We start from the raw sequence: 26,608 nt of genomic DNA on the forward strand, positions 1-26,608 counted from the left end.
GGAAATTCTGACTTTATATCACACAATTCTGACTTTATATCACACAATTCTGACTTTATATCAGGCAATTCTGACTATATATCACGCAATTCTGACTTTATATCACACAATTCTGACTTTATATCTCCCAATTCTGACTTTATATCACGCAATTCTGACTATATATCACGCAATTGCGACTTTCTATCATGCAATTCTGACTTTATATCTCCCAATTCTGACTTTATATCAGGCAATTCTGACTTTATATCACGCAATTGCGACTTCATATCACGCAATTCTGACTTTATATCACGCAATTCTGACTTTATATCAGGCAATTCTGACTTTATATCACGCAATTCTGACTTTATATCACGCAATTCTGACTTTATATCACGCAATTCTAACTTTATATCAGGCAATTCTGACTTTATATCACGCAATTCTGACTTTATATCAGGCAATTCTGACTTTATATCACGCAATTCTGACTTTATATCAGGCAATTCTGACTTTATATCAGGCAATTCTGACTTTATATCAGGCAATTCTGACTATATATCAGGCAATTCTGACTTTATAACGCAATTGCGACTTTCTATCATGCAATTCTGACTTTATATCTCCCAATTCTGACTTTATATCAGGCAATTCTGACTATATATCAGGCAATTCTGACTTTATAACGCAATTGCGACTTTATATCACGCAATTGCGACTTTATATCACGCAATTCTGACTTTATATCACGCAATTCTGACTTTATATCACGCAATTGCGACTTTATATCACGCAATTCTGACTTTATATCACGCAATTCTGACTATCAGGCAATTCTGACTTTATATCACGCAATTCTGACTTTATATCACGCAATTCTGACTTTATATCAGGCAATTCTGACTTTATATCAGGCAATTCTGACTATCAGGCAATTCTGACTTTATATCACGCAATTCTGACTTTATATCACACAATTCTGACTTTATATCACACAATTCTGACTTTATATCAGGCAATTCTGACTTTATATCAGGCAATTCTGACTTTATATCAGGCAATTCTGACTTTATATCACGCAATTCTGACTATATATCACGCAATTGCGACTTTCTATCATGCAATTCTGACTTTATATCAGGCAATTCTGACTTTATATCAGGCAATTCTGACTTTATATCACGCAATTGCGACTTTATATCACGCAATTCTGACTTTATATCAGGCAATTCTGACTTTATATCAGGCAATTCTGACTTTATATCAGGCAATTCTGACTTTATATCACGCAATTCTGACTTTATATCAGGCAATTCTGACTTTATATCACACAATTCTGACTTTATATCAGGCAATTCTGACTTTATATCAGGCAATTCTGACTTTATATCACGCAATTGCGACTTTATATCACGCAATTCTGACTTTATATCAGGCAATTCTGACTTTATATCAGGCAATTCTGACTTTATATCAGGCAATTCTGACTTTATATCACGCAATTCTGACTTTATATCACGCAATTCTGACTTTATATCACGCAATTCTGACTTTATATCAGGCAATTCTGACTTTATATCACACAATTCTGACTTTATATCAGGCAATTCTGACTTTATATCAGGCAATTCTGACTTTATGTCACGCAATTCTGGCTTAATATCACGCAATTCTGACTATATATCAGGCAATTCTGACTTTATAACGCAATTGCGACTTTCTATCATGCAATTCTGACTTTATATCTCCCAATTCTGACTTTATATCAGGCAATTCTGACTATATATCAGGCAATTCTGACTATCAGGCAATTCTGACTTTATATCACGCAATTCTGACTTTATATCACACAATTCTGACTTTATATCACACAATTCTGACTTTATATCAGGCAATTCTGATTATATATCAGGCAATTCTGACTTTATATCAGGCAATTCTGACTTTATATCAGGCAATTCTGACTTTATATCACGCAATTCTGGCTTAATATCACGCAATTCTGACTATATATCACGCAATTGCGACTTTATATCACACAATTCTGACTTTATATCACGCAATTGCGACTTTCTATCATGCAATTCTGACTTTATATCAGGCAATTCTGACTTTATATCAGGCAATTCTGACTTTATATCAGGCAATTCTGACTTTATATCAGGCAATTCTGACTTTATATCAGGCAATTCTGACTTTATATCACGCAATTCTGACTTTATATCAGGCAATTCTGACTATATATCAGGCAATTCTGACTTTATAACGCAATTGCGACTTTATATCACGCAATTGCGACTTTATATCACGCAATTCTGACTTTATATCACGCAATTCTGACTTTATATCACGCAATTGCGACTTTATATCACGCAATTCTGACTTTATATCACGCAATTCTGACTTTATATCACGCAATTCTGACTTTATATCTCCCAATTCTGACTTTATATCACGCAATTCTGACTTTATTTCACGCAATTGCGACTTTATATCACGCAATTCTGACTTAAATTCAGGCAATTCTGACTTTATATCACGCAATTGCGACTTTCTATCATGCAATTCTGACTTTATATCTCCCAATTCTGACTTTATATCACACAATTGCGACGTTATATCACGCAATTCTGACTTTATATCTCCCAATTCTGACTTTATATCACACAATTGCGACTTTATATCAGGCAATTGCGACTTTATATCACGCAATTCTGACTTTATATCACGCAATTGCGACTTTATATCACGCAATTCTGACTTTATATCTCCCAATTCTGACTTTATATCACGCAATTGCGACTTTATATCACGCAATTCTGACTTTATATCTCCCAATTCTGACTTTATATCACGCAATTCTGACTTTATATCACACAATTGCGACTTTATATCACGCAATTCTGACTTTATATCACGCAATTCTGACTATATCAGGCAATTGCGACTTTATATCACCCAATTCTGACTTTATATCACGCAATTCTGACTATATATCAGGCAATTCTGACTTTATATCAGGCAATTGCGACTTTATATCACGCAATTCTAACTTTATATCTCCCAATTCTGACTTTATATCACGCAATTGCGACTTTATATCACGCAATTGCGACTTTATATCTCCCAATTCTGACTTTATATCACGCAATTGCGACTTTATATCACGCAATTCTGACTTTATATCTCCCAATTCTGACTTTATATCACGCAATTCTGACTTTATATCACGCAATTGCGACTTTATATCACGCAATTCTGACTTTATATCACACAATTCTGACTTTATATCACACAATTGCGACTTTATATCACGCAATTGCGACTTTATATCACGCAATTCTGACTTTATATCAGGCAATTGCGACTTTATATCACGCAATTCTGACTTTATATCTCCCAATTCTGACTTTATATCACACAATTGCGACTTTATATCACGCAATTGCGACTTTATATCACGCAACTCTGACTTTATATCTCCCAATTCTGACTTTATATCACACAATTGCGACTTTATATCAGGCAATTGCGACTTTATATCACGCAATTCTGACTTTATATCTCCCAATTCTGACTTTATATCACGCAATTGCGACTTTATATCACACAATTGCGACTTTATATCACGCAATTCTGACTTTATATCTCCCAATTCTGACTTTATATCACGCAATTCTGACTTTATATATAGGTAATTCTGACTTTATATCACGCAATTCTGACTTTATTTCACGCAATTGCGACTTTATATCACGCAATTCTGACTTAAATTCAGGCAATTCTGACTTTATATCACGCAATTGCGACTTTCTATCATGCAATTCTGACTTTATATCTCCCAATTCTGACTTTATATCAGGCAATTGCGACTTTATATCACGCAATTCTGACTTTATATCTCCCAATTCTGAATTTATATCATACAATTGCGACTTTATATCACGCAATTGCGACTTTATATCACGCAATTGCGACTTTATATCAGGCAATTCTGACTTTATATCAGGCAATTCTGACTTTATATCAGGCAATTGCGACTTTATATCACGCAATTCTGACTTTATATCAGGCAATTCTGACTTTATATCACGCAATTCTGACTATATATCAGGCAATTCTGACTTTATATCAGGCAATTCTGACTTTATATCAGGCAATTCTGACTTTATATCAGGCAATTCTGACTTTATATCTCGCATTTCTGACAATATCGGGCAATTCTGACTTTATATCACGCAATTGCGACTTTATATCACGCAATTCTGACTTTATATCAAGCAATTGTGACTTTATATCACGCAATTCTGACTTTATAATGCAATTGCGACTTTATATCACGCAATTCTGACTTCATATCAGGCAATTGTGACTTTATATCTCCCAATTCTGACTTTATATCAGGCAATTCTGACTTTATATCAGGCAATTCTGACTTTATATCACGCAATTCTGACTATATATCAGGCAATTCTGACTATATATCAGGCAATTCTGACTTTATATCAGGCAATTCTGACTTTATATCTCGCAATTCTGACTTTATATCTCGCAATTCTGACAATATCGGGGCAATTCTGACTTTATATCACGCAATTGCGACTTTATATCACGCAATTCTGACTTTATATCAGGCAATTGTGACTTTATATCACGCAATTCTGACTTTATATCAGGCAATTTTGACTTTATATCACGCAATTCTGACTTTATATCAGGCAATTTTGACAATATCGGGGCAATTCTGACTTTATATCACGCAATTGCGACTTTATATCACGCAATTCTGACTTTATATCAGGCAATTGCGACTTTATATCACGCAATTCTGACTTTATATCAGGCAATTCTGACTTTATATCAGGCAATTCTGACTAGGCTATATATCAAGGCAAGGCAAATTTATTTATATAGCACATTTCATACACAATGGCAGTTCAAAGTGCTTTACATAGAAGAAATTAAAATAATAAAAAGAAATAAGAATAATTAAAACAGTTTAGAAAAATAAAATACAGTACAGTACAGTACAGAAAGTCGGACGAACATTGGCACAGTGCTCATTCAGTAAATGCACAGCTAAACAGAAGTGTTTTGAGTCTGGATGTGAATGTGACTACAGTAGGAGCACATCTGATCTCCTCTGGAAGCTGTTCCAGCATAATAGCTAAAGCCGACTCGCCATGCTTAGAGTGAACCCTTGGTATTTCTAGCTGATATGATCCTAATGATCTGAGTGATCTGTTGGGTTTATATTCAGTGAGCATATCTGCAATATATTGAGGTCCTAGGCCATTGAATAATTTGTATACCAGTAATAATACTTTAAAATCACTCCTAAATCTAACTGGGAGCCAGTGTAAAGACCTGAGGACTGGTGTGATGTGCTCATATGTTCTGGTTCTGCTCAGCGTTCTGTATGAGCTGACACTGTCTTATGGTGTTTTTGGGAAGGCCAGTGAGGAGTCCATTACAATAATCCACCCTGCTGGTGATGAAAGCATGAACAAGTTTCTCTAAGTCTTGTCTGGAAACAAAGCATCTAATTCTTGCAATATTTTTCAGATGATAGTATGCTGATTTAGCTTTGACATGACTACTGAAACTAAGGTCTGACTCTAGTGTCACACCAAGATTCCTGACTTGATTTTTTGTTGTTTGACCCCTAGAGTGAAGGTATGCGTTCAACCTTGAGAACTTCATCTTTGTTTCCAAACGCAATGACTTCAGTTTTGTCTTTGTTTAATTGAAGAAAGTTTTGACACATCCAACTGTTGACTTCATCAATGCATTGGCACAGGGAGTCAATGGGGCTGTAATCGTTAGGCAATAGGGCTAAGTAGAGCTGTGTGTCGTCTGCAGAGCTGTGGTAAGAGATCTGGTTCTTTCTCATTATTTGGCTCATTGGGAGCAGAATATCAGGCAATTTTGACTTTATATCAGGCAATATCAGGCAATTCTGACTTAATATCACGCAATTATGACTAGATCACGCAATTCTGAATTTATAACGCAATTGCGACTTTCCATCATGCAATTCTGACTTTATATCACGCAATTCTGACGTAATATCACGCAATTATGACTAGATCACGCAATTCTGAATTTATATCAGGCAATTCTGACTTTATATCAGGCAATTCTGACTTTATATCAGGCAATTCTGACTTAATATCACACAATTATGACTAGATCACGCAATTCTGAATTTATATCACGCAATTCTGACGTTATAACGCAATTCTGACTTTATATCAGGCAATTCTGACTTTATATCAGGCAATTCTGACTTTATATCACGCAATTCTGACTTTATATCACGCAATTCTGACTTTATATCACGCAATTCTGACTTTATATCACGCAATTCTGACTTTATATCACGCAATTCTGACTTTATATCAGGCAATTCTGACTTTATATCAGGCAATTCTGACTTTATATCAGGCAATTCTGACTTTATATCAGGCAATTCTGACTTTATATCAGGCAATTCTGACTTTATATCAGGCAATTCTGACTTTATATCAGGCAATTCTGACTTTATATCATGCAATTCTGACTTTATATCATGCAATTCTGACTTTAAATCTCGCAATTCTGACTTTATATCACGCAATTCTGACTTTATATCATGCAATTCTGACTTTATATCAGGCAATTCTGACTTTATATCAGGCAATTCTGACTTTATATCAGGCAATTCTGACTTTATAATGCAATTCTGACTTTATATCATGCAATTCTGACTTTAAATCTCGCAATTCTGACTTTATATCACGCAATTCTGACTTTATATCACGCAATTCTGACTTTATATCATGCAATTCTGACTTTATATCAGGCAATTCTGACTTTATATCAGGCAATTCTGACTTTATATCATGCAATTCTGACTTTATATCAGGCAATTCTGACTTTATAATGCAATTCTGACTTTATATCATGCAATTCTGACTTTAAATCTCGCAATTCTGACTTTATATCACGCAATTCTGACTTTATATCAGGTATTTCTGACTTTATATCAGGCAATTCTGACTTTATATCAGGCAATTCTGACTTTATATCACGCAATTCTGACTTTATATCAGGCAATTCTGACTTTATATCAGGCAATTCTGACTTTATATCAGGCAATTCTGACTTTATATCATGCAATTCTGACTTTATATCAGGCAATTCTGACTTTATAATGCAATTCTGACTTTATATCATGCAATTCTGACTTTAAATCTCGCAATTCTGACTTTATATCACGCAATTCTGACTTTATATCAGGTATTTCTGACTTTATATCAGGCAATTCTGACTTTATATCAGGCAATTCTGACTTTATATCAGGCAATTCTGACTTTAAATCTCGCAATTCTGACTTTATATCACGCAATTCTGACTTTATATCATGCAATTCTGACTTTATATCAGGCAATTCTGACTTTATATCAGGCAATTCTGACTTTATAATGCAATTCTGACTTTATATCATGCAATTCTGACTTTAAATCTCGCAATTCTGACTTTATATCACGCAATTCTGACTTTATATCACGCAATTCTGACTTTATATCATGCAATTCTGACTTTATATCAGGCAATTCTGACTTTATATCATGCAATTCTGACTTTATATCACGCAATTCTGACTTTATATCACGCAATTCTGACTTTATATCAGGCAATTCTGACTTTATATCAGGCAATTCTGACTTTATAATGCAATTCTGACTTTATATCATGCAATTCTGACTTTAAATCTCGCAATTCTGACTTTATATCGCGCAATTCTGACTTTATATCAGGTATTTCTGACTTTATATCAGGCAATTCTGACTTTATATCAGGCAATTCTGACTTTATATCACGCAATTCTGACTTTAAATCTCACAATTCTGACTTTAAATCTCACAATTCTGACTTTAAATCTCGCAATTCTGACTTTATATCACGCAATTCTGACTTTATATTAGGGCTGGGCGGTATGACGGTATATATCGTTACCGCGGTAGAAAATGTCAACCATAACAGATTTTTTCATTCCGTGTATACCACGACATGTAAAATAAGTGGGCGTGGTTAACTCACATGCAGCATGCGAGAGACTGAGACACTGAGATTTGTCAAAGAAACATGGAGAAAGCAGATCAAGAGGATCCACAAAGTAATTACGTTTTCTAAAGGGTTGTTGCTAACGTGATATTTTCGGGGGAAAAGGCGCAGAATGTCAACTAGCAGTGCAGCACCCGTAGGCTACAGTTTAGAGGAGTGCACGATCGCAACGGGGAAAGCATGAAGCTTACTTGACAACAACAGTTCATATATCAATATCGTAACGAATAGAAATAATAACCATAAATAATGTATAGTTATTTGCATCTTTCTGTCTCTTACGTATTTACTTTTTAAACACGAAACTCGCATTCAGCATGACACGCGAGCGGTTGCCGTGGTAATGAACAACCTGCTTGTTAAAGCAAATGTATAATCCTGTATCTGAGGCAAAATTACTAAATATGCAGCGCGAGTTATATATTTCTAACTCAAAACAACTGGCCACTGAAACAGCTGATAAAATCTTCGATTCAATGCATGATTACAACTTGTCACTCAAATTAACCGATCGCATTTTACTGATGCAAAAGACGCGCGCGTACCGTGCACACGCACTGAGAGGGAGCGCGGTGTGTCGGTGTTCACCGAGCTATGTAAAATAATGGCAGAGATACAAGGTGTGTATAATTTACACTACTTAGTCAATCAACACTAACAGTAGCTGCTGTTCGGTTTTCTTACTGCTGTTCTCCTAGTCACCTATGAACTTGACACTTCTGAACCTCTCTTGATTAAAGCTTTAGGTGACGGGTTGCCAGATATCACAAAAAGAACAAAACAAGCCCTTTAAAAGCAGACATGGCAAAAATGTACCAGGAAAACATTTAAACATAACTAGTATCTACTAATATCCTACCAAATTAAAAGGAAGTAACTAATTTATTATGAATAGAATAATTCAATATAAAATATTCAGATATTATAAACTGATTGATGAAGTAAAGCAATAACATGAGATTGAAAAATTATTCAGCAACACTTTATTTAAAGTTTAATTGCACCTATGAGTTGTATTTAATATCAATCAGTTGGGGGAAGTTCATCTAAAAGTTGATTAGAGTGTTTTGTTTACTATATTTAGCTATTAAAAATAGTTTACCAAAGAAATAATTTACCAAATAAAAGAAAAAGAAAATTCAAACAAAGTGAAGTACTTTTCATTTCTAAAGTATTTGGGTTTATTTATTATACAAAGCCCTTTTTGTAGATTTTTCGAGAATAACTACAGATATAAATATCGTGAAATATATTGTTACCGTGAAATAAAATTAGTCATACCGTGAAACAGAATTTTGGTCATACCGCCCACCCCTACTTTATATCACACAATTCTGACTTTATAACGCAATTGCGACTTTATATCACGCAATTCTGAAGATATATCACGCAATTCTGACTCTATTTCATGCAATTATGACTTTATATCACGCAATTTTGACCTTATAACACATAATTCTGACTCTATAACACAAAATTCGGACTTTAGCCTATATCACGCAATTCTGACTCTATAACAGACAATTGCCACTTTATAACAATTCTGACTTTATAACTCACAATTGCGACTTTATATCACACAATTCTGAGATAAAAGTCTAAATTGCAAGATAAAAAGTCGCAATTACCATTTTTATTCTGTGGCGGAAACAAGCTTCCATACAACTCCACTTTTGATTTCAAGCGAACTGTTATAGCCTACGCAACAAAAGCTTCAAACACAAACTTACCTCGTCATTTCACCGTTCTTCTCTTCTCCGTCTCCTTTCACGTGCAACTCGTTCTCCTCCTCCTCCTCTTTTCCAGGCGTGGGCTGCGCCTCCTCTTTGGTCTTCTCCATCTCCTCCTGTTTCTTCTGCTGCAGTTCCTTCTCTCTCTTCGGCGGGCGCCCCCTCCTGGCGGGAGGCGGAGGCGTGTGCGTTACAGCGCTCTTGCTAACGCTCTTGCTAACACCCTTCCTAGTGGGCATCGGCGTCGCGTTCGTCTTCTTCGAGGTATTCGGAGGCGGAGACACCGAGAGCGAGAAGGAGACGGCTCCAGGTTTAGATGGCGAAGACAAAGGCTCTTGCTCTCGGGAAAACAGTGGCGTTCCCAGCGAGGAAGACGAGGGTTGGGCGGGAGAGAGGAAGGAGTCGGTGGGCGTAGCGTTAGCGGGGAGTAGCGATAGCTCCATGGCGGCTCGAACCTCGGGCTGCTGATCGTGGTGTTTCTCCAGGTGTCGCGCGAGCGAGCGGAAGTGGCGTCCACAGTACGGACAGTGTCTGCGACTCGCGCCGTGCCCGATGTTTATGTTTATGTTATTGTTTATGTTGGTGGTGGGCGGGGCTAGAGGCTGCTGGAAGGGGGAGGCGGATGAAGGGGCGGGGCTAGCGAACGAAAGGGGGCGGGGCTGAGTCTTTTTCTTCACACTGGCTGAGGTTTTTCTTTTCTTGCGCCGCCTCATCATTCGGCCCCTCAGCTCCTCTAGCTCTTCATCGTCGTCGTCGTCATCGTCGTCTTCCTCTTCTTCTTCTTCTTCTTCATCCTCGCGGTCGGAGTCGCTGGGTTCGGAGTGGGACGCCGGAGAGGAGGAGGGAGACAGAGACCATGAGGGAGTGAGGTAGTCGGAAACATTGAGAGAGAGAGGGAGGGAACCGGGATCCTCCTCCTACAGACACGGAGACAGAAGTGAGCTGGATGTGAGACACTATCATCTAAAAATCTAACACTGAAAGTGTTTTTTTTGGGAAGATGTTTTCCTCAAGAGTGTGAGTGTGTGTGTGTGTGTGATTCACCTTCTTGATGTCTCCCTCTGGGTTGAATCCACACTCAAAGCCGCGTGGAGACACTGAGCTGTGAAACCCCTGTATTAAACACAACACAGAAGAATGTGCTGAAACACACACACACACACACGCACACACACTGAGTCTCAACAGGACCTGGAACGTTTAACATCACAGGGGCCCGTTGGGGATTTTCAAACATAAAGGTTGTGTGGGAGATAAACATGTGACAATTAATAAATTCCCATTTAATTGAACAATAGGAAAATAATATCTGATTAATTGTTTGATAATGTGAGTGTGTTTCGCTGACTCACCAAGGCGTTTTCTCCCCAGTCGTTCAGGCTGTAGTCCACTGTGATCTCCTCACCTTTGGCAATGTCTCGAATCGCTATGACGACAAGCCGGACCTGATTCCCACAATGCACCTCTCTAATCCTGCAGTTGGCCGGCGGATGGAAGAGCACAGGACCTCGAACACCACTCGCTCCCTCTTCCCCGAGCTCAGGAACACTACACACACACACACACACACACACGCATTAAAGAGCCATATTCTGCTGTTGGAACGAACACGTCACAATATTCCTCATTATAATAATTAATGCACAGAATAAAGGGGCGGGGCCTGGTTGAGTTAGTTAGTAGTGTGTTAAACTGGCGGATATGGTAAGGGGCGGGACATTTCCCAAACACACTCAAAACGCTCGACCAATCACAACACACTGCTCCAGCCGACCAATCAGAGCACAGTGTGCTTTTCAGAAGGAGGGGCTTCATAGAGACAGGAAGTAAACAGAGCGTTACTGACAGACTGGGAAGAGAGGAGCCGCAACAATGGAGAATATGAGGAGAATAATCAACATTCAAGCAGGAAAACCTGTTCTAGAGCCTGAAACATCATCTTTAAGAGTTGAGAGCATCAGTACCAGAGCTGTGACGGGTCGGTGATGAAGTACGGGCTGCCCGGCGGGGGAAGACGATCTTCTGCTCCCTCTGCGTACGGCTCGTCCCCTTACACAACAACAAAGGGTTAAAACCGTCAATCACACACAAAACATGAGGAAATTAACCCTGTACAGCTTGACATATCAAATTATACTTTTAGAAATGGAACAGTTTGTTAAAGCTTAAGATAGAATAAAATCTGTTTTTTTGTTGAGAATGATATAGAGTCAAACCATCATGTATTCAGACTCCTTCAACATTCCTCACATTATCAGTTTATTCGCTATAGTTTAGAAACTGGTACTAAAATATGAGCAGAACTCAGTTGATATTTGACTGGTTTTGTCCGTCCTTCTGTTAGACTGTCTCACACATGAATTATGTTGAATATCTGTCAGCTGTTAAATTTAACTACACAATTAGATAATACCAGTTTAGCTCAACCAATCACCAAGCAATGCTTCATTGTGTTCAGTCTGTGTGTAAAAAGAGCATTAGCAATTAAAGAAAACACACTTCAGCAAAACATGATCAGCTCAAACGAATCATTTCTGCTCCCAAATGTCACTGGTAGGGTTAGGTTATGTCACTGGTAGGGTTAGGGTTAGGTTATGTCACTGGTAGGGTTAGGGTTAGGTTATGTCACTGGTAGGGTTAGGGTTAGGTTATGTCACTGGTAGGGTTAGGGTTAGGTTATGTCACTAGTAGTCTCTGTGTGAAGAATGTTTGGGTGTAATATGTCTCAGTTTACTTTATTTTGCTCTCCTCACTCACAGAAATGAACTATAGTGTCCTGATCACACTAGTGAAACAATATCACACATGATATCTGGTGTCTGAATAATTTCAGCTGATTTCGCTATTCGTAGGAAGTTTTGTGTGCGCAAACATACAAATCTCGCGAATACTAAACTGAGCTCTTGCACGTCTTCTAATTCACATAAAATGATGTAAAAAATAGCGCGTATCCTAGCAACCATCGTCGGTTATGTCTTAAGTGAACGTAACCAGTTGAGACAGTAAACGCATGTGTATCAGTATCAGGATATTAGATCAGCACATTCACTCTTAAAGTGACAGCAGCCTAATATTCCTGCAGCGTTTAATGTTAACCAAACAACAAACGACAAAGAAAACAATCACTCACTTCTGTTGACTGAATAACTTTTGCAACTTTAATAAGGATTAATTAAGAAATATGTTTAATTTATACAGTGAAGACTATGCAGTTTAATTTACATTTGCTTACTTGATAACTACTGTTAGACCTACATGAAAAACCCGAAAATAGCTTTTTATTTCATTTGAATCTTTGTCATATTGCCTTTATTTGTGCTTTTGCTTCTATTTGATTATGTTTTTATTTTACCACTGACTACATTAGTTAGGTTAGTAGTTTTAGCTGTGGTATCGAATATATATATATATATATATATATATATTAGGGGTGGCACGGTTCACAAAACCCACGGTTCGGTTCGTATCACGGTTTTAGGGTCACGGTTTTCGGTTCTGTACGGTTCATGTTGTTGTTTTTTCTTTTAATCTTTAACACTCCAAAAATTTACTTCAGCATATGATATATAGCTGAATTATCTAATTATTTATTTATTTATTTATTTCATAAATGGGGTGTGTTTGCAAAACGCAGCTTCTCATTTCCCATTCTGAAGTAATATGAGTGAGCAGTCACCCTGAGGAAACTTTCAGTGGCCCTGGAGGTCCATCATCTGTAGAGCTACGTGGGCTGTGTTGGACCGTTATTTGTCAATTTATCCTCGTGTCTCGTCATCATAGGCGGGACATGTCCCCACCATTTTTTGCCAGGGTTGATATTATCTTGCAGCACGGGTGTACCAATACAAATAAATAAAACATTTCCAGTTAACTAGCAAAGTATTTGTTTCATTCGTTTGTTAAATAAGAAGCAATTTAGCGCTGAAATGTGTTTTTTTAATCAAGTGATCAAAGTGCTCGTTGCAGTTGCGATCAGTGGTGCTGATACAGTGTTCTCGTGGCTCGCGCACACACCGCAGCGGCCGCACATTCATCACTCGGACGCGCGCTTCAATCCATTGAGGAGACTCAAGGCTACTCGTTCCGATTAAATAATAAAACAAAATTCATACAAATCGGTCCCTGCTTGATATACAACCGCTGATAAACATAATCGGTTTTGATAAAGAAAAAAATATATACGAGCGCAGATTAGAACTCAGAACCTTTGATACGCTTGGCAAGTTCTGCCACTGGACCATTAGGCTACGTGGAACAGTCGATCTATGTAGCCTATTTATTCACATGAAAAAAACAACATATAGTGGAGTAGATCTCATTAAATGTCTAGGTAAACTCAGTGTACTATATAAATCGTTTGCTGGACATTGTAATGTAATTCTACATATGTCTGATTTATGATTTAGCATTGTATTAGCACGGGCACGAGGCTACATTGCGCATGCGTCGAACCGTGCAAACCGCGCGACGCACACGCGCACCGAACCGAGACAAGCGAACCGATGTTTTTTCATGTACCGTGCCACCCCTAATATATATATATATATATATATATATATATAGAATATATATAAAGACTCGCGCCAGAATCAGTTTTGCTGGGCAGTTCTCTTCCGCGCTTGAACGAACAATAACAAACACATTTATGCCAAAATGTCCGTTTTGTCGAGTATCCTCATAACAGAAAAGCAGTCTTAAATAAGTTAAATAAAGTCTTAAAAGAACAAGAGTAAATGAGAGAATGAGACGCTGAGATCCTGTCAGCAGCGGCTGCTCTTAAAGGGACAGCGGCCTCTAATTCTGTCTGTCAGTAAAGATAACCACAGAACAAAGGGAACAGAGAAAAACACTCACTGCTCTTGACTAAAGAACGTTTGTAGCTTTAATAAGGATTAATCTATATTTAATTTATAATTTATGCAGTGCGGACTGTTTGATAACCTTATTCAGTTTCTGTATATTTCATACCTGTTAGACAGGAAGGGCACAGGTAAATATTACATTTATTTTTGGGTTTATGTGAGGATTGTTTTAAGTTCACTTACATTAAAAGTTGTTACAATTTTCAAAAGTAAAAAATCATTTTCATCGAGACATCAGTAGCTATATTAATATCAGTGATACTGGCCTTCATTCATAAAAAGATGCCATTAAACAATTATTTTAAATATAGCCTACTGCAGGGGTGGGCAAACTACGGCCCGCGGGCCACATACGGCCCGTTAGGCTGTTTAATCCGGCCCGTCGAGTATTTAAAAAATTGTCTAAAGATCGCATTCATTTTGCCTCTTTCTTGCAATACTTTGCGTTTTATATATATATATATATATATATATATATATATATATATATATATATATTGCGTTGCAAATATTTGACAATCGGAATATCAGATATTTCATGCCATAGCTAACAAATGTAAAAAAGGAAAAATGACATAAAAGCAGATCATCATTCATTCAGCGCTGTTGTGGCTGCGGTGTGTCACGTAACAAGCTAGACGCGTCACCATGGAAACCAAACAGACAGCAACTTAAGCGCATAGATTTGGTGCACATTAATGTTTTTTTCTTTTTATGAAAACTCACAGAGAAAAAAATGTTTGGTAACCACTTGCACACATGTTTAGTTTTTCCTTTGATTTGTCTGCTATTTATTTTTGCTACTCTGGATTTGTGGATGTAGCCTAAGTTATCCTCCTTTATCGCCCGGCTTTCGACTAACGTTACGCTCCCCTGTCTGCCATGTAACTTACAGAACCCGGTTTTGTTCATTAAATGTTCTGATCTGCCTTTGCTTTTTATGTTTTATTTTATTATACTTAAAATAAATTTGTATAATCGTTTATTTCGTTTTTTTTTTTTTCACAAATATGTCTTTTGGAAGTGCAAATTGATTGCCATGCAGTTTTAATAAAGTTGAATTAACGTAACCTTCTGTCATTTTTACTCTTCTAAGTGTACACTTAGGTGTTTTGTTTCTAATTTACGGTTAGGCCCATTAAATAATAATAAGGATAAACAATATTTAAAAAGTATAGGCTATAATTATCAATCATCTGACTAATTAAAAATTAACCTCAAAACATTACATGCTAAATGGGGGATATCTAGCATAAAAAAATGTATTGTCAGAATGTCGTCTCTCAGTTGTTGAATTTCGCGCAGACGTTGCCACAACGTAAATGTGTTTGCTCAGCCCGATCTCATGAAAGTGCGAATACGACGAATTGTATTTGTAGTTCTTATGAAACGCAGTTTTCGCGTGCATATGATACGCACTTAAAGGGATAGTTCGCCCAAAAATTAAAATTCGGTCATCATTTACTCACCCTCAAGTTGTTTCAAACCTGTATGAATTTCTTTTTTCTGCTGAACACAAAAGAATATATTTTGAAAAATGTCGGTAACCAAACAGTTGATGGACCCCATTGACTTCCATAGTATTATTATTTCTTTTCCTATTATGGAAGTCAATGGGGTCCATCAACTGTTTGGTTACCGACATTTTTCAAAATATCTTTCAAATTATTTCAAATATTTTTCAAAAATTGCACTACGCACCCCTAATCCTAACCAAGGGGTTTACAGTGCACAGCATATGCACACAAAAAAAATATTTTTGGCGTATAAATGGCACGAGAAATTAAATTCGTGGAATAGATACGCACTTTCATGAGATCGTGTTTCATAATCTGCTACTGGGCCGGCCCTCTGTCAAATTTTAAAACCCAGTGTGGCCCTTGAGCCAAAAAGTTTGCCCACCCCTGGCCTACTGCCTTTATGTTGTTTCTACATTACAGTGGAAACTGAGTCTCACATTATTTACATTTTATTTACACACAAACATTAATGGTGACATTTTTTGACTTTATAAAATGATTCTCTAAAGTCTTGGTGATCGGCCTCTATTAAACAATAAAGTAAGACATATTTTCCTTATACATAGTTTAGTAGCCTACTATATTCTTTTTGGCAGAATTCATCATTATAATCAACTTAATTATTTCCTGGATTTTGTATCACCATAGTCCCTAAAGGTATTTAAATACATTTAATGGGATTAAAATTGCAAAAACATTTTCCCCCATTTTGTGTCGCCCCCACTTCTCAATATATATATATAAAATAGTACCTGGGCTGTAACTGTGTTCAGACAGACTCTCCTCTTCATCCTCCGTCACATACGCGACTCGTTCACACACTTTCACCGGCGTCCCCTTCCTCTTCCTGCCACACACACGCCTGCGAAACACACACACACACACACACACACAGTACAATACAGTACTGACTATTACAGGCATCAGTGCTGACAATAACAGTTTAATAAACACACAAAAAATTTAAGAATAAATAAATAAATAATCATGTAAATAATAATGTGAAAATTAATTATCACAATAAAAGTTTAATAAACGCTTCACCTGATATATATATATATATATATATATGAAGAGTTCAGATGCAAAAGCCTCTAAGCGCCATCTGAAATTTTCTTCTAGAATGATAATTTTTATCAAGCTTGTATATTTAAGTTCAGTAATTTCACTTAAATGACAATTAATAGGTAATCTTCATTGCCATTTAAGTGAAATTACTGAACTTAAACTATACAAGCTTGATAAAAATGATCATGCTATAAGAAAATTTCAGATGGCGCTTAGAGGCTTTTGCATCTGAACTCTTCATATATAAATGTGTGTGTGTGTGTGTGTGTGATTGTGAATATATATATATATATATTTTATATACATCTATGTGTGTGTGTGTGTGTGTGTATGCATGCATGTATGTATGTATGTATGTATGTATGTATGTATGTATGTATGTAGGCTATGTATATGTATATGTATGTATGTAGGCCTATGTATATGTATATGTATATATATATATATATATATATATACACATACACACACACACATCATATACATAACACATAAACACATTCTAATGTAAATTATTATTATCGTTATATAAAAAATGCATATTATGTTAACTGTTTGATAATTTAATCAGATATGAGAAGCAAAACTAAGCCAATCAAAATGGGTTTAACAAAGCGATGAATGGACACATTGAAGCACAAAATTAATCGCTATCGGTCGTAAAAAAATATTCGCTCGACGTTTTGCGTTACGGTTACCATGGCAAACTGTTGTAACGGTCGCCTGCACACATGCACGCGCTCACAGGTTTCGCGCACTCGCGCGGTGTTTTGCTAATCGTTCGAGTCGCGGCCGCGTTACGGTTCCCCGGTAAAGCGGTGCGGAAAACACACACTGTAAACACACACACACTGTAAAGACACACGCGAACTCAGAGAACGAGATAGAACGGCCACGGGTGTTCTCTCATCACGGTGGGCACGAGGACAACAGAACCGGACCTGCTAGCCGTTAGCACGGACGCGAACCCCAGCGTTCCCAACCGAATCAAACGGCCCGATCGGTTCCGTTAGCGGGAGAGACTCACCCGCGCGGTGGCGGAGGCTTGCTGCCGTCCCCGTCGCTGTCAAGGGTCGGGGGATCCCGGTAATCGAACGGCGACCGCACGCTCTCCGCCATTAGCGCTGCTCCGGTGCGCATGCGCAGAAGCCCTCCGCTAGCCAGGCCCTGACATGGGCTCCAGCGTAAACAGTAATATTATAAACTGATCACTTACATAGATCAGTGCATCACAGCAGCATTCGTGGAAAACTCAAGTAGAAACTCGAGCATTCAATTAAAAATAATTTAAATGAATGCATGGGAATTTCTATGCATTTAGACCTCCTAAATGGTTAATATTCATACAATTATCTATATAATTATTGCTCACACATTACAATGTTCATGTTTCTGTGCATCAACTATATACAATAATATTATAAATAATCATTTATATTGATCAGTGCATCACTGGCTATCAAATCTAAGAATAAATGGATCTGTAATGTTAGGATATAATAATAAACATCAGAACACTACATTTTAATTCTAATGTATTTGAACATTTATTAGTTACTTGACAACCACAGAACAGCTATTGTAATTACAGATACAAATTCGAGACTGATCAATTTTCTATTATTTTCTTTGTAAAATGAAAACAAATGTATTCATCCTTGGACTTACAAAAGCATTGCCAATATGCATTTTAATGCACAGGTAAAACCTTTATGTATTTGATATTTTTAAACATTTTAATTTTAATTATGTTAGGAAAAAACGTCCATATTTATGGGCACATATGAAACGCATATGCCCCAAACTGGCCAAATCAGTCATTCTGACCGTCACCGGGAAAAGAATATGAAAATATAACAAACTGAGAGAAAACAAACTGATTTAGGACATTTACATTTATGCATTTGGCAGACGCTTTTATCCAAAGCGACTTACATTGCATTTCAAGGCACACATTTACTTTCTTATCAGTTCTTGCTTTCCCTGGGAATCGAACCCATGACCTTGGCGTTGCAAGCGCCAACCCTCTCCTGTTTGAGCTGCAGGAAAGCCCTGTAACCAATATTTGTGATAATAGTGAGCAAAAATATCATGCTGTAAAATCCTAATGAAAGTATTCTCCACTAAGCGGGCTAACTGGGGTTGTTTTGGGGGCAAACAGCGCATCAGTGTCAGTAGGCGCGTTTCCATTACAGATTTACGCAAAACTTTTGCGATTTTTTCTAAATGTCGACAAAAAACTATTGTGAAATGACGGCGTTTCCATTAACTGATGTTATAATGCGACTAAAACTTCATTTTTCCTCTTGCGATCAGTAAAATCATTCCAAAAACCATGGCAACAGACGTTGGTAGGATTATGTACTATATCCCAGCAGCCACTGCACTGGCCATTATTATTAATCAAAGGAGATGTGTGTGTGTTTTCAAGCATTAATGGTGAGGAACGACCCTTATTATACCTGTGAGCGGCACATATGAGGAGTTTCTGGGTGTTTCTCCCTCAGATCTGCTTCAAGGTCTTGATTGTGGGATTTATTTGAGGTTCAGAATCCAGTATTCCTGTAATTCTTTTGTCGTATATGAGTTTAATAAAGAGCTCTGTCTCGTATTCTGTCCACACACACCGCCTCATCACGTCAGGTGACTGTAAATGCGCAAAAACTGATTCCATTGCAGTTTTGCGAAGTATTTCTTTTTCGAATTGCCTGAAAAAGCTCCTCATGCGAGCGGGAAAACTTTTTTGCGATAAATGGGAGTTTTTGCGAAATTGACGTGTTTCCATCGGGCGTATTTTCAATTCGCAATTTCAATTTGCGCAATTTGAAGGGTAATGGAAACGCAGCTAGTGACGCTTGTGGATCAGTTACTCACAGTGAACACTGGTAGTCTCGTGTGCAGCTCCCACACACACAACCTTAAGACATTTGCCACAAGTGTCCTTTTCTTGCAGTTCCTCCGCAGTTGGCACTGCCTTCTCCGTCCATCGGCTCCTGCCGGGCTCCTGGCTCCCGCACCGTCACTTGTGGAGCGCTCATGTGGTTGGAGCGAAGTTCATTTGCGAGTTTCATTATGAAGTTTCTCCATGACATCCTCTCATTGCTGCATTTCTTGAACAGGACGGAAGCATTTATTGCAGCCAGGTCAAGGATATTATAAAACACTGGCCATCTACGTGTGGGGGCTTTCACTGAGTATTTCCTCGCCAGTGATGCCAACCTTGGTTCTGTTGTAGTATGTGATTGTGTCTGGTTTAGCTTTTGGCCACTGGTGAACAGCTGTGTGGACAGTGCTGAGAATGCAGACGTTTCTCCTTGCTTTGCACTGATAGACTGCTAGCCTTGCATTCAGGGCCGGCTCTGACCAGTTTGCTGCCCTAGGCGAGATTTTACCTGGTGCCCGATGCATCACAGCCTATTTCACCCCGTCACTTCTCTTCTTTATGGCACTGTATCTATCGCAGACTATAATGCTAATTTATAATGTGTCATGTAAATTCGGCCGTCCGTCACAATCAGGAACTTTCACCGTGTCTAGCCGCGGCGCGAGCTGTCAGGCCCGTTCCTACAGGGGAGCTGTCTACACTGGATGCGGCGAGAGGCGACGCTACACGACAAATTACCAACACCTGACCGCGCGCGCTCTGTCTCTGACGCACTTCAAGCACTCGCTGGGCGGGGGAAGATTGATGTGCCGGACCGGAGTCGGGGGACTTAGTTAAGTTTTTGTGTTTTTTTTTTTTTGTGTGCTTTATTTGGTAGTATTTCAAATTAATGGTTTTAAAATAGTATTATTAAAAAAAAAAAAATTTTAAATCACTCGTTCACTCATTTTGCCGCCCCTATGGATGAGTGGCGCCCCTAGCATTTGCATATGTTCTGTTCTGGACGAATCTGTCCCAAACCTCGGTCATCAGGGCAGACTTGTCCTCCTGCAGGCGTGTGCTTCTGGTCTCCTTTTTGTCAAACGCAGGAATCCCATGATTTCCTGCAATCTATTTCGGGACATGGTCTCCTTGAAAACTGCACAGCCCCAGCCGGCCGATCAAAAGCTCGCCAAGTCCATGCTTGTTCCACCCTGCGCCCCGCGAATGTAGACTAGAGCAGTGAAGGCCTTTAGTGCATCCCCTGTCCCATGAGCTGTCCTGCTGGACTCTGTGCGCCTCAGCCCCGGTGCAGTCCCAGATGTGCTCCGTCATCAGCCAGACTCAGGACAGCGGTGGGCATCTTCAGTGGTGCGCTGGCGAGCGCTCTCGCTGCTGTCATGACGTCACCCGACTGTCCAACAGTCCACACTGTGCCGTCTTTCGCCGCTTCATGCCGCTCGAGTGCTCTTGTGGTAGCCTGGAAATCCAGACCTAAATCTAAAAGATTAATGGTCTGGCGTCGACCAATGAAGCTCGGCCAGCTCGAGGGGCGGCACCAAGCATGCATTTGAAAATCTCACTGCACGCAATTGGATAACACTACGACCAATCACAACATCGCTTAGCTACCAGCGGAGCTAACTGGTAGATTAGACTCTTGCCGTATCTGGTCGGCAAAACAGCAAAAACGCCCTTCTTGCAAAGGAAGGATTCGAGCGCCGTCTTCTGTTCCTCTTTTAGATAAAAAGCCAAGTCTAACTCGTTCATTGTAGCGGCCAAAGCCGTTTCAAACCACTGGTGTTCATCCATAGCCATCTTACAATGTTCACTGATGACTTCGCCGTCACAGCGCTGTCGTCATCTCGCCTCTGGCCCGCCTATATCAGAAAACCCGCTGTGATTGGTGCAGCTCAGATCGAGGGGCATATTTAATGAGCATCATTACTCGACGCCAGAGTAACTCGCTGAGCAAATTAGGGCTGCAACGATTCGTCGACGTTGTCGACAAAAATCGATAATAGAAATAGTCGACAATGAATTTCATTGTCGAAGTTGTCGCCAGACATGTTTTTTCCGACCGAGTGAGGCATCTCTCTTCATTACAATCTCTACCGTGAGTCGCACATGCGCATTAGCTTCTCTGCTGAGCGATAACATACAGAAATGGCGGCGTCCAACGCAGAAGCTGCGCGTACCAAAACATCTAAAGTTTGGGAGCATTTTAGCCTGGATACGGCGAATAAAAAGATTACCTGCATGGTTTGCAAAGCAGTCCTTGCGTATCACGGCAGCACCTCGGTGATGCACGAACATTTAAAGAGAAAGCACGTCGGACAGTTGAATGAAACGGAGTTTGACTCGCCTCGGTAAGATTTAAATAACATGGAGACGAGTTGTAAAGTTCTTTTGCAACAGATTGACCACTGAATGTATCTCACAAAATGCACTTAATATTTTTGTTTACTGTTTTATTGCTGCTAATGTGCCTGCCCCTGGTTTACAGGAAGAAAATCATTAAAAATCCCATGGCATTTCTCGTAAAGAGTAGGGGTGTAACCCCGGTGTCATGGCCACACACCATTGGCCCTTACCAATCATGGCCTCCTAATAATCCCCTTACATTGAATTGGCTCTATCACTCTCTCTCCTCTCTCCACCTATATCCGGTGTGTGGTGAGCGCACTGGCGCCGTTGTACTGTGGCTGCCGTCGCATCATCCAAGTGGATGCTGCACACTGGTGGTGGTTGAGGAGAGATCCCCTGACATGATTGTAAAGCGCTTTGGGTGTACAGTAGTACATATGAAAAGCGCTATATAAATGCCCGAAAAAAATAAAAAATAAATGTTTACTTGATTTTAATTTATTTTTTCTTATAAAACAAATGTGCCTGTCCTTTATAAAAATGATAGAGTTTCTTTATTTATGCATTTATGTCTATACTGACAGAGCACTGTGCCTAATTGGTTTTAGACAGGGCATTTTTATTTACTTTTAGTATGAATCGGCCTATCAGCAGCAAAGTTCAATAAAATATGCATTTTTCATTGAAGTACCCCCTTCTTTCTTGTGTTTACTATCATTTTCCACAGAATTAAAGCAATCTCATGCTAAATTTTAGAAAAATTTAATAATTATTCGATTAGTTGACTAATCGTTTCAATAGTCGGTGACTAGTCGACTATTAAAATAGTCGTTAGTTGCAGCCCTAGAGCAAATTCAACTTGTGCTCTCGCGAGAACTCTGGATTACTAGGGTACTCTTGCGCTTGGCACAGCACAAAAATAAATTATAGCCTAATTAGTTTGTTTTATTTCATGAAATATCTATTTTATCAGGGCTAATATTAGCCTATGTATGGGCTAAGAAACTCACAAGATCACAGCCTAACATACCTGGAACATCTCCATCAGCCTCATCAAGGCCCTGAAGCATGGGCCTCGCTGGCAGTCACTCTTCTGGCTGACATTGTTCTGATATTCTCTTTTCAATTTTTCAATTTGGTTTTAGCGCGAAGCTAAAGCTAGATTCCAGCTTTGCAATAGACCTTATGCGCCAGAGAAACGAGGGCGCCGCCATCTTCAGAATGTTGTCTTTTAACTTCCGCTCTGTATATTTCAATGGCGCTGCTGTCCAGGAGTAATTAGCTTTTCAAGTGGATTTACTTAATGTAAAGTTAACGAAAGTTATCATGAGGGCTGTAATGTTTAAAGCAGATGACTAAACAAATGTCAGTCGACCGGGAAGATTTTAAAACGAGCCGTTCATTAATAAACACGCAAAATCGCTGTGAAAATACAGACCGGAAGACAAAAGACAACGAGCGCAGCGCTGAAAAGGGGCGGGGCTACATAAGCTCTGTAGACTAAACAAACAACTGTTGTTGCTAGGCAACGGCGATGCATCTTAAAGAGCGGGAAAAAGGAGCAAACGTCAGTGTGACTGTTATGGACATTCAAGGTAGAAATACTCAGAACTCTTTTGTGTCTTGTAATTTTAATAAAATAACAATGATAGAATAAATTATAGACACATTTAGGAAAAGTCAGGGTCCTATAGTTACATGGGTTTTATTTCAACAAAGTTATAGTACATTGCAAAATTTTAAAACAGTCAAAATGACTGCCTTGGTAGTTCTAGTGTTAATGCATGTAAATATGTATTTTTTAAGACCTCCTAAATGCTTCATATTTATAAAATTATCAATATTGCTCACACATTACAGTGTTCTGTGCATTTAATATGTAACATTTACATGAATTCATTCAGCAGACGCTTTTATCTCAATCTGATCTTAAAGAGGCAAGAATTCATTGAGTAAATATTACTGTGTATATGGAGTATTGAAGTATAGTTAATATATAAAAAAGAAAATTTTACTGTATATTTTGAGTAATGCTAATTAACTGCATGTAAATATAAAACGTGTTATTCTGAGGTGGTGCTTGTATTTACACGTTTTAATTATTACCGTTGTAATGAATTATATCATTTTTATATTAATGATTTTTATCATTTCTAATGTATATTTTTAAATGTAAAGTGTGAGTTTGCTATTGTTTTATTATTTCTGGTTTTCTTTTTTAGCGACACATGATGTTTCCTTTTTTTGTTGTTGATTAAATTGATATTTATATATCATTTCAAGGAACATGCAGAATAAATAATTAATTCTTGGTGTTGCCCAGAATCATTGTGATTATCGCATAATTAATTTAGCAAATTATTAAGAGAATTCATCAGTTAATATTAATATCTATGTAAAAATATTATTATTATTCAGGGAGATAATGTGTTCTTTATTTGTCAAGCTTTTTATTATTGCAGTTTGTATTATTCATTTTGAAAGTTTATTATTTTATTAAACTCGAACAACACACACACACACACACACACACGGGTTTCATCCCATAATTTATTGATTAATATAGACATGTCATTATGCTGTGATCAGTAATATACAGTAAAGGCGTGAAGCGAGAGTTAGTGTGCAAGATCACAGATCAAACAGTGCATAAACATCTGAATATGATTCACAGCATTCATAACTTCTGCTGGTATTAGTAGCAAACAAATGCGTCACAGTGTTACATTTACAGTAAAATTTAATAAATAAAGAAATTAATATATTAATCATTCAGATTTTTGGTTATAAGTATAGTGTTTTTTGTTGTTTTTTCTAAAAAATGATACTATTATTTCCAGTAATGCCTTTGATTTTCATTTAGTTCACAATGAAATATGACTTCCATCATACAGTAATTCACAGTCTAAGTCAAGGCTACATCATCAGTTAGTACAGTATGAGTGTTAGTCGCATCATACAGGTCATATTCATATCTCTGTCATGTATATTAGTCATTAAACACTTCATTCCTTCATCATTGTCGTATAGCCTAAATCTAATAAACTCATAAACTTTATTTGTTTGTGTGTGAAACGACACTACACACGTACAGGAGTGTGTGTGTGAAACGACACTACACACGTACAGGAGTGTGTGTGTGAAACGACACTACACACGTACAGGAGTGTGTGTGTGAAACGACACTACACACGTACAGGAGTGTGTGTGTGAAACGACACTACACACGTACAGGAGTGTGTGTGTGAAACGACACTACACACGTACAGGAGTGTGTGTGTGAAACGACACTACACACGTACAGGAGTGTGTGTGTGAAACGACACTACACACGTACAGGAATGTGTGTGTGAAACGACACTACACACGTACAGGAGTGTGTGTGTGAAACGACACTACACACGTACAGGACTTTCTCCTGAACGGAACAATATTTAGCTCTAAATTAGAGATTTATGTGTTTGAATTGCATATAAAATTTCCATGCATTTGGATTTTAACTAATAAACTTAATGTGATGCATATCTGTCAGTCATGCATAAATTAAACAGTTCAGATTTCATGGCATAGTTTATTTGACTTTCTTTAAAAGTCTTTTACTCTAAAACTCTTTAAAACTCTTTTTTTTAATCATCGTAAATCCGTTCTGTGTGAAAATATAGAAAAATTAGGGTGGCACTGATATGAAAACTTTGGCAGATACCGGTTACCGATAATTCTTTATATTCGAAAGGCGATAACCGATATATTGGCAGATAAATCTGAATCTGAATTGTGAGAGCCTGATTGTGTCTCACTATTAAATCCATGTCCAAAACACACAATATAATGTTCTCATGATAATTTTATGTAGCCGATATGACCTTTGTATATTCAGTTACCTTTTACCTTTGTAAAAACTGTATTTTCGTTTTAAAATATCGACCTAATGTTCTTATCGATAGCATTAAAAATGAACATATATCGGCCGATATCGATCATCCCCATTAAATGCGTTCAGTTCAAAAGTATGAACATTGTTTAAAATACGACTAGCTGTGGAATAAACAATATTCAATCAGTTAAACTGAGTGCGATTGAAACAAACTGATGATAAATATATAAACC

General features: G+C 37.9%; 2 protein-coding genes across 9 annotated transcripts in view; both read right to left on the reverse strand.

Moving 5' to 3' along the window:
• LOC311287872 (uncharacterized protein) overlaps positions 1–18,499 on the reverse strand; it is a 28,583-nt gene extending 10,084 nt beyond the window's left edge. For all 8 annotated transcript variants that reach the window (XR_014626826.1, XR_014626827.1, XR_014626828.1 and 5 more), the window contains exons 1-6: positions 18,299–18,499; positions 16,956–17,065; positions 11,786–11,870; positions 11,174–11,369; positions 10,866–10,934; positions 9,822–10,738 (exon numbers count right to left, since the gene is read on the reverse strand). Coding sequence is in view for 1 of the 8 variants with exons in the window: in XM_084404982.1 (XP_084261108.1) it covers positions 9,822–10,738; positions 10,866–10,934; positions 11,174–11,369; positions 11,786–11,870; positions 16,956–17,065; positions 18,299–18,411 (1,490 nt within the window). In the remaining 7 variants the exon portion in view is untranslated. The remainder of the gene's footprint in view (positions 1–9,821; positions 10,739–10,865; positions 10,935–11,173; positions 11,370–11,785; positions 11,871–16,955; positions 17,066–18,298) is intronic.
• Positions 18,500–25,037: 6,538 nt separating this feature from the next.
• The window catches only part of LOC311287881 (uncharacterized protein), an 11,116-nt gene continuing 9,545 nt past the window's right edge, over positions 25,038–26,608 (reverse strand). The window contains exon 3 of the mRNA XM_084404992.1: positions 25,038–26,608. This exon is cut by the window's right edge and continues 1,379 nt beyond it. The gene's annotated coding sequence lies outside the window, so the exon portion shown is untranslated.

This window comes from Rutilus rutilus (assembly GCF_951802725.1).
Source record: "Rutilus rutilus genome assembly, chromosome: 3".
NCBI classification, from domain to species: domain Eukaryota; kingdom Metazoa; phylum Chordata; class Actinopteri; order Cypriniformes; family Leuciscidae; genus Rutilus; species Rutilus rutilus.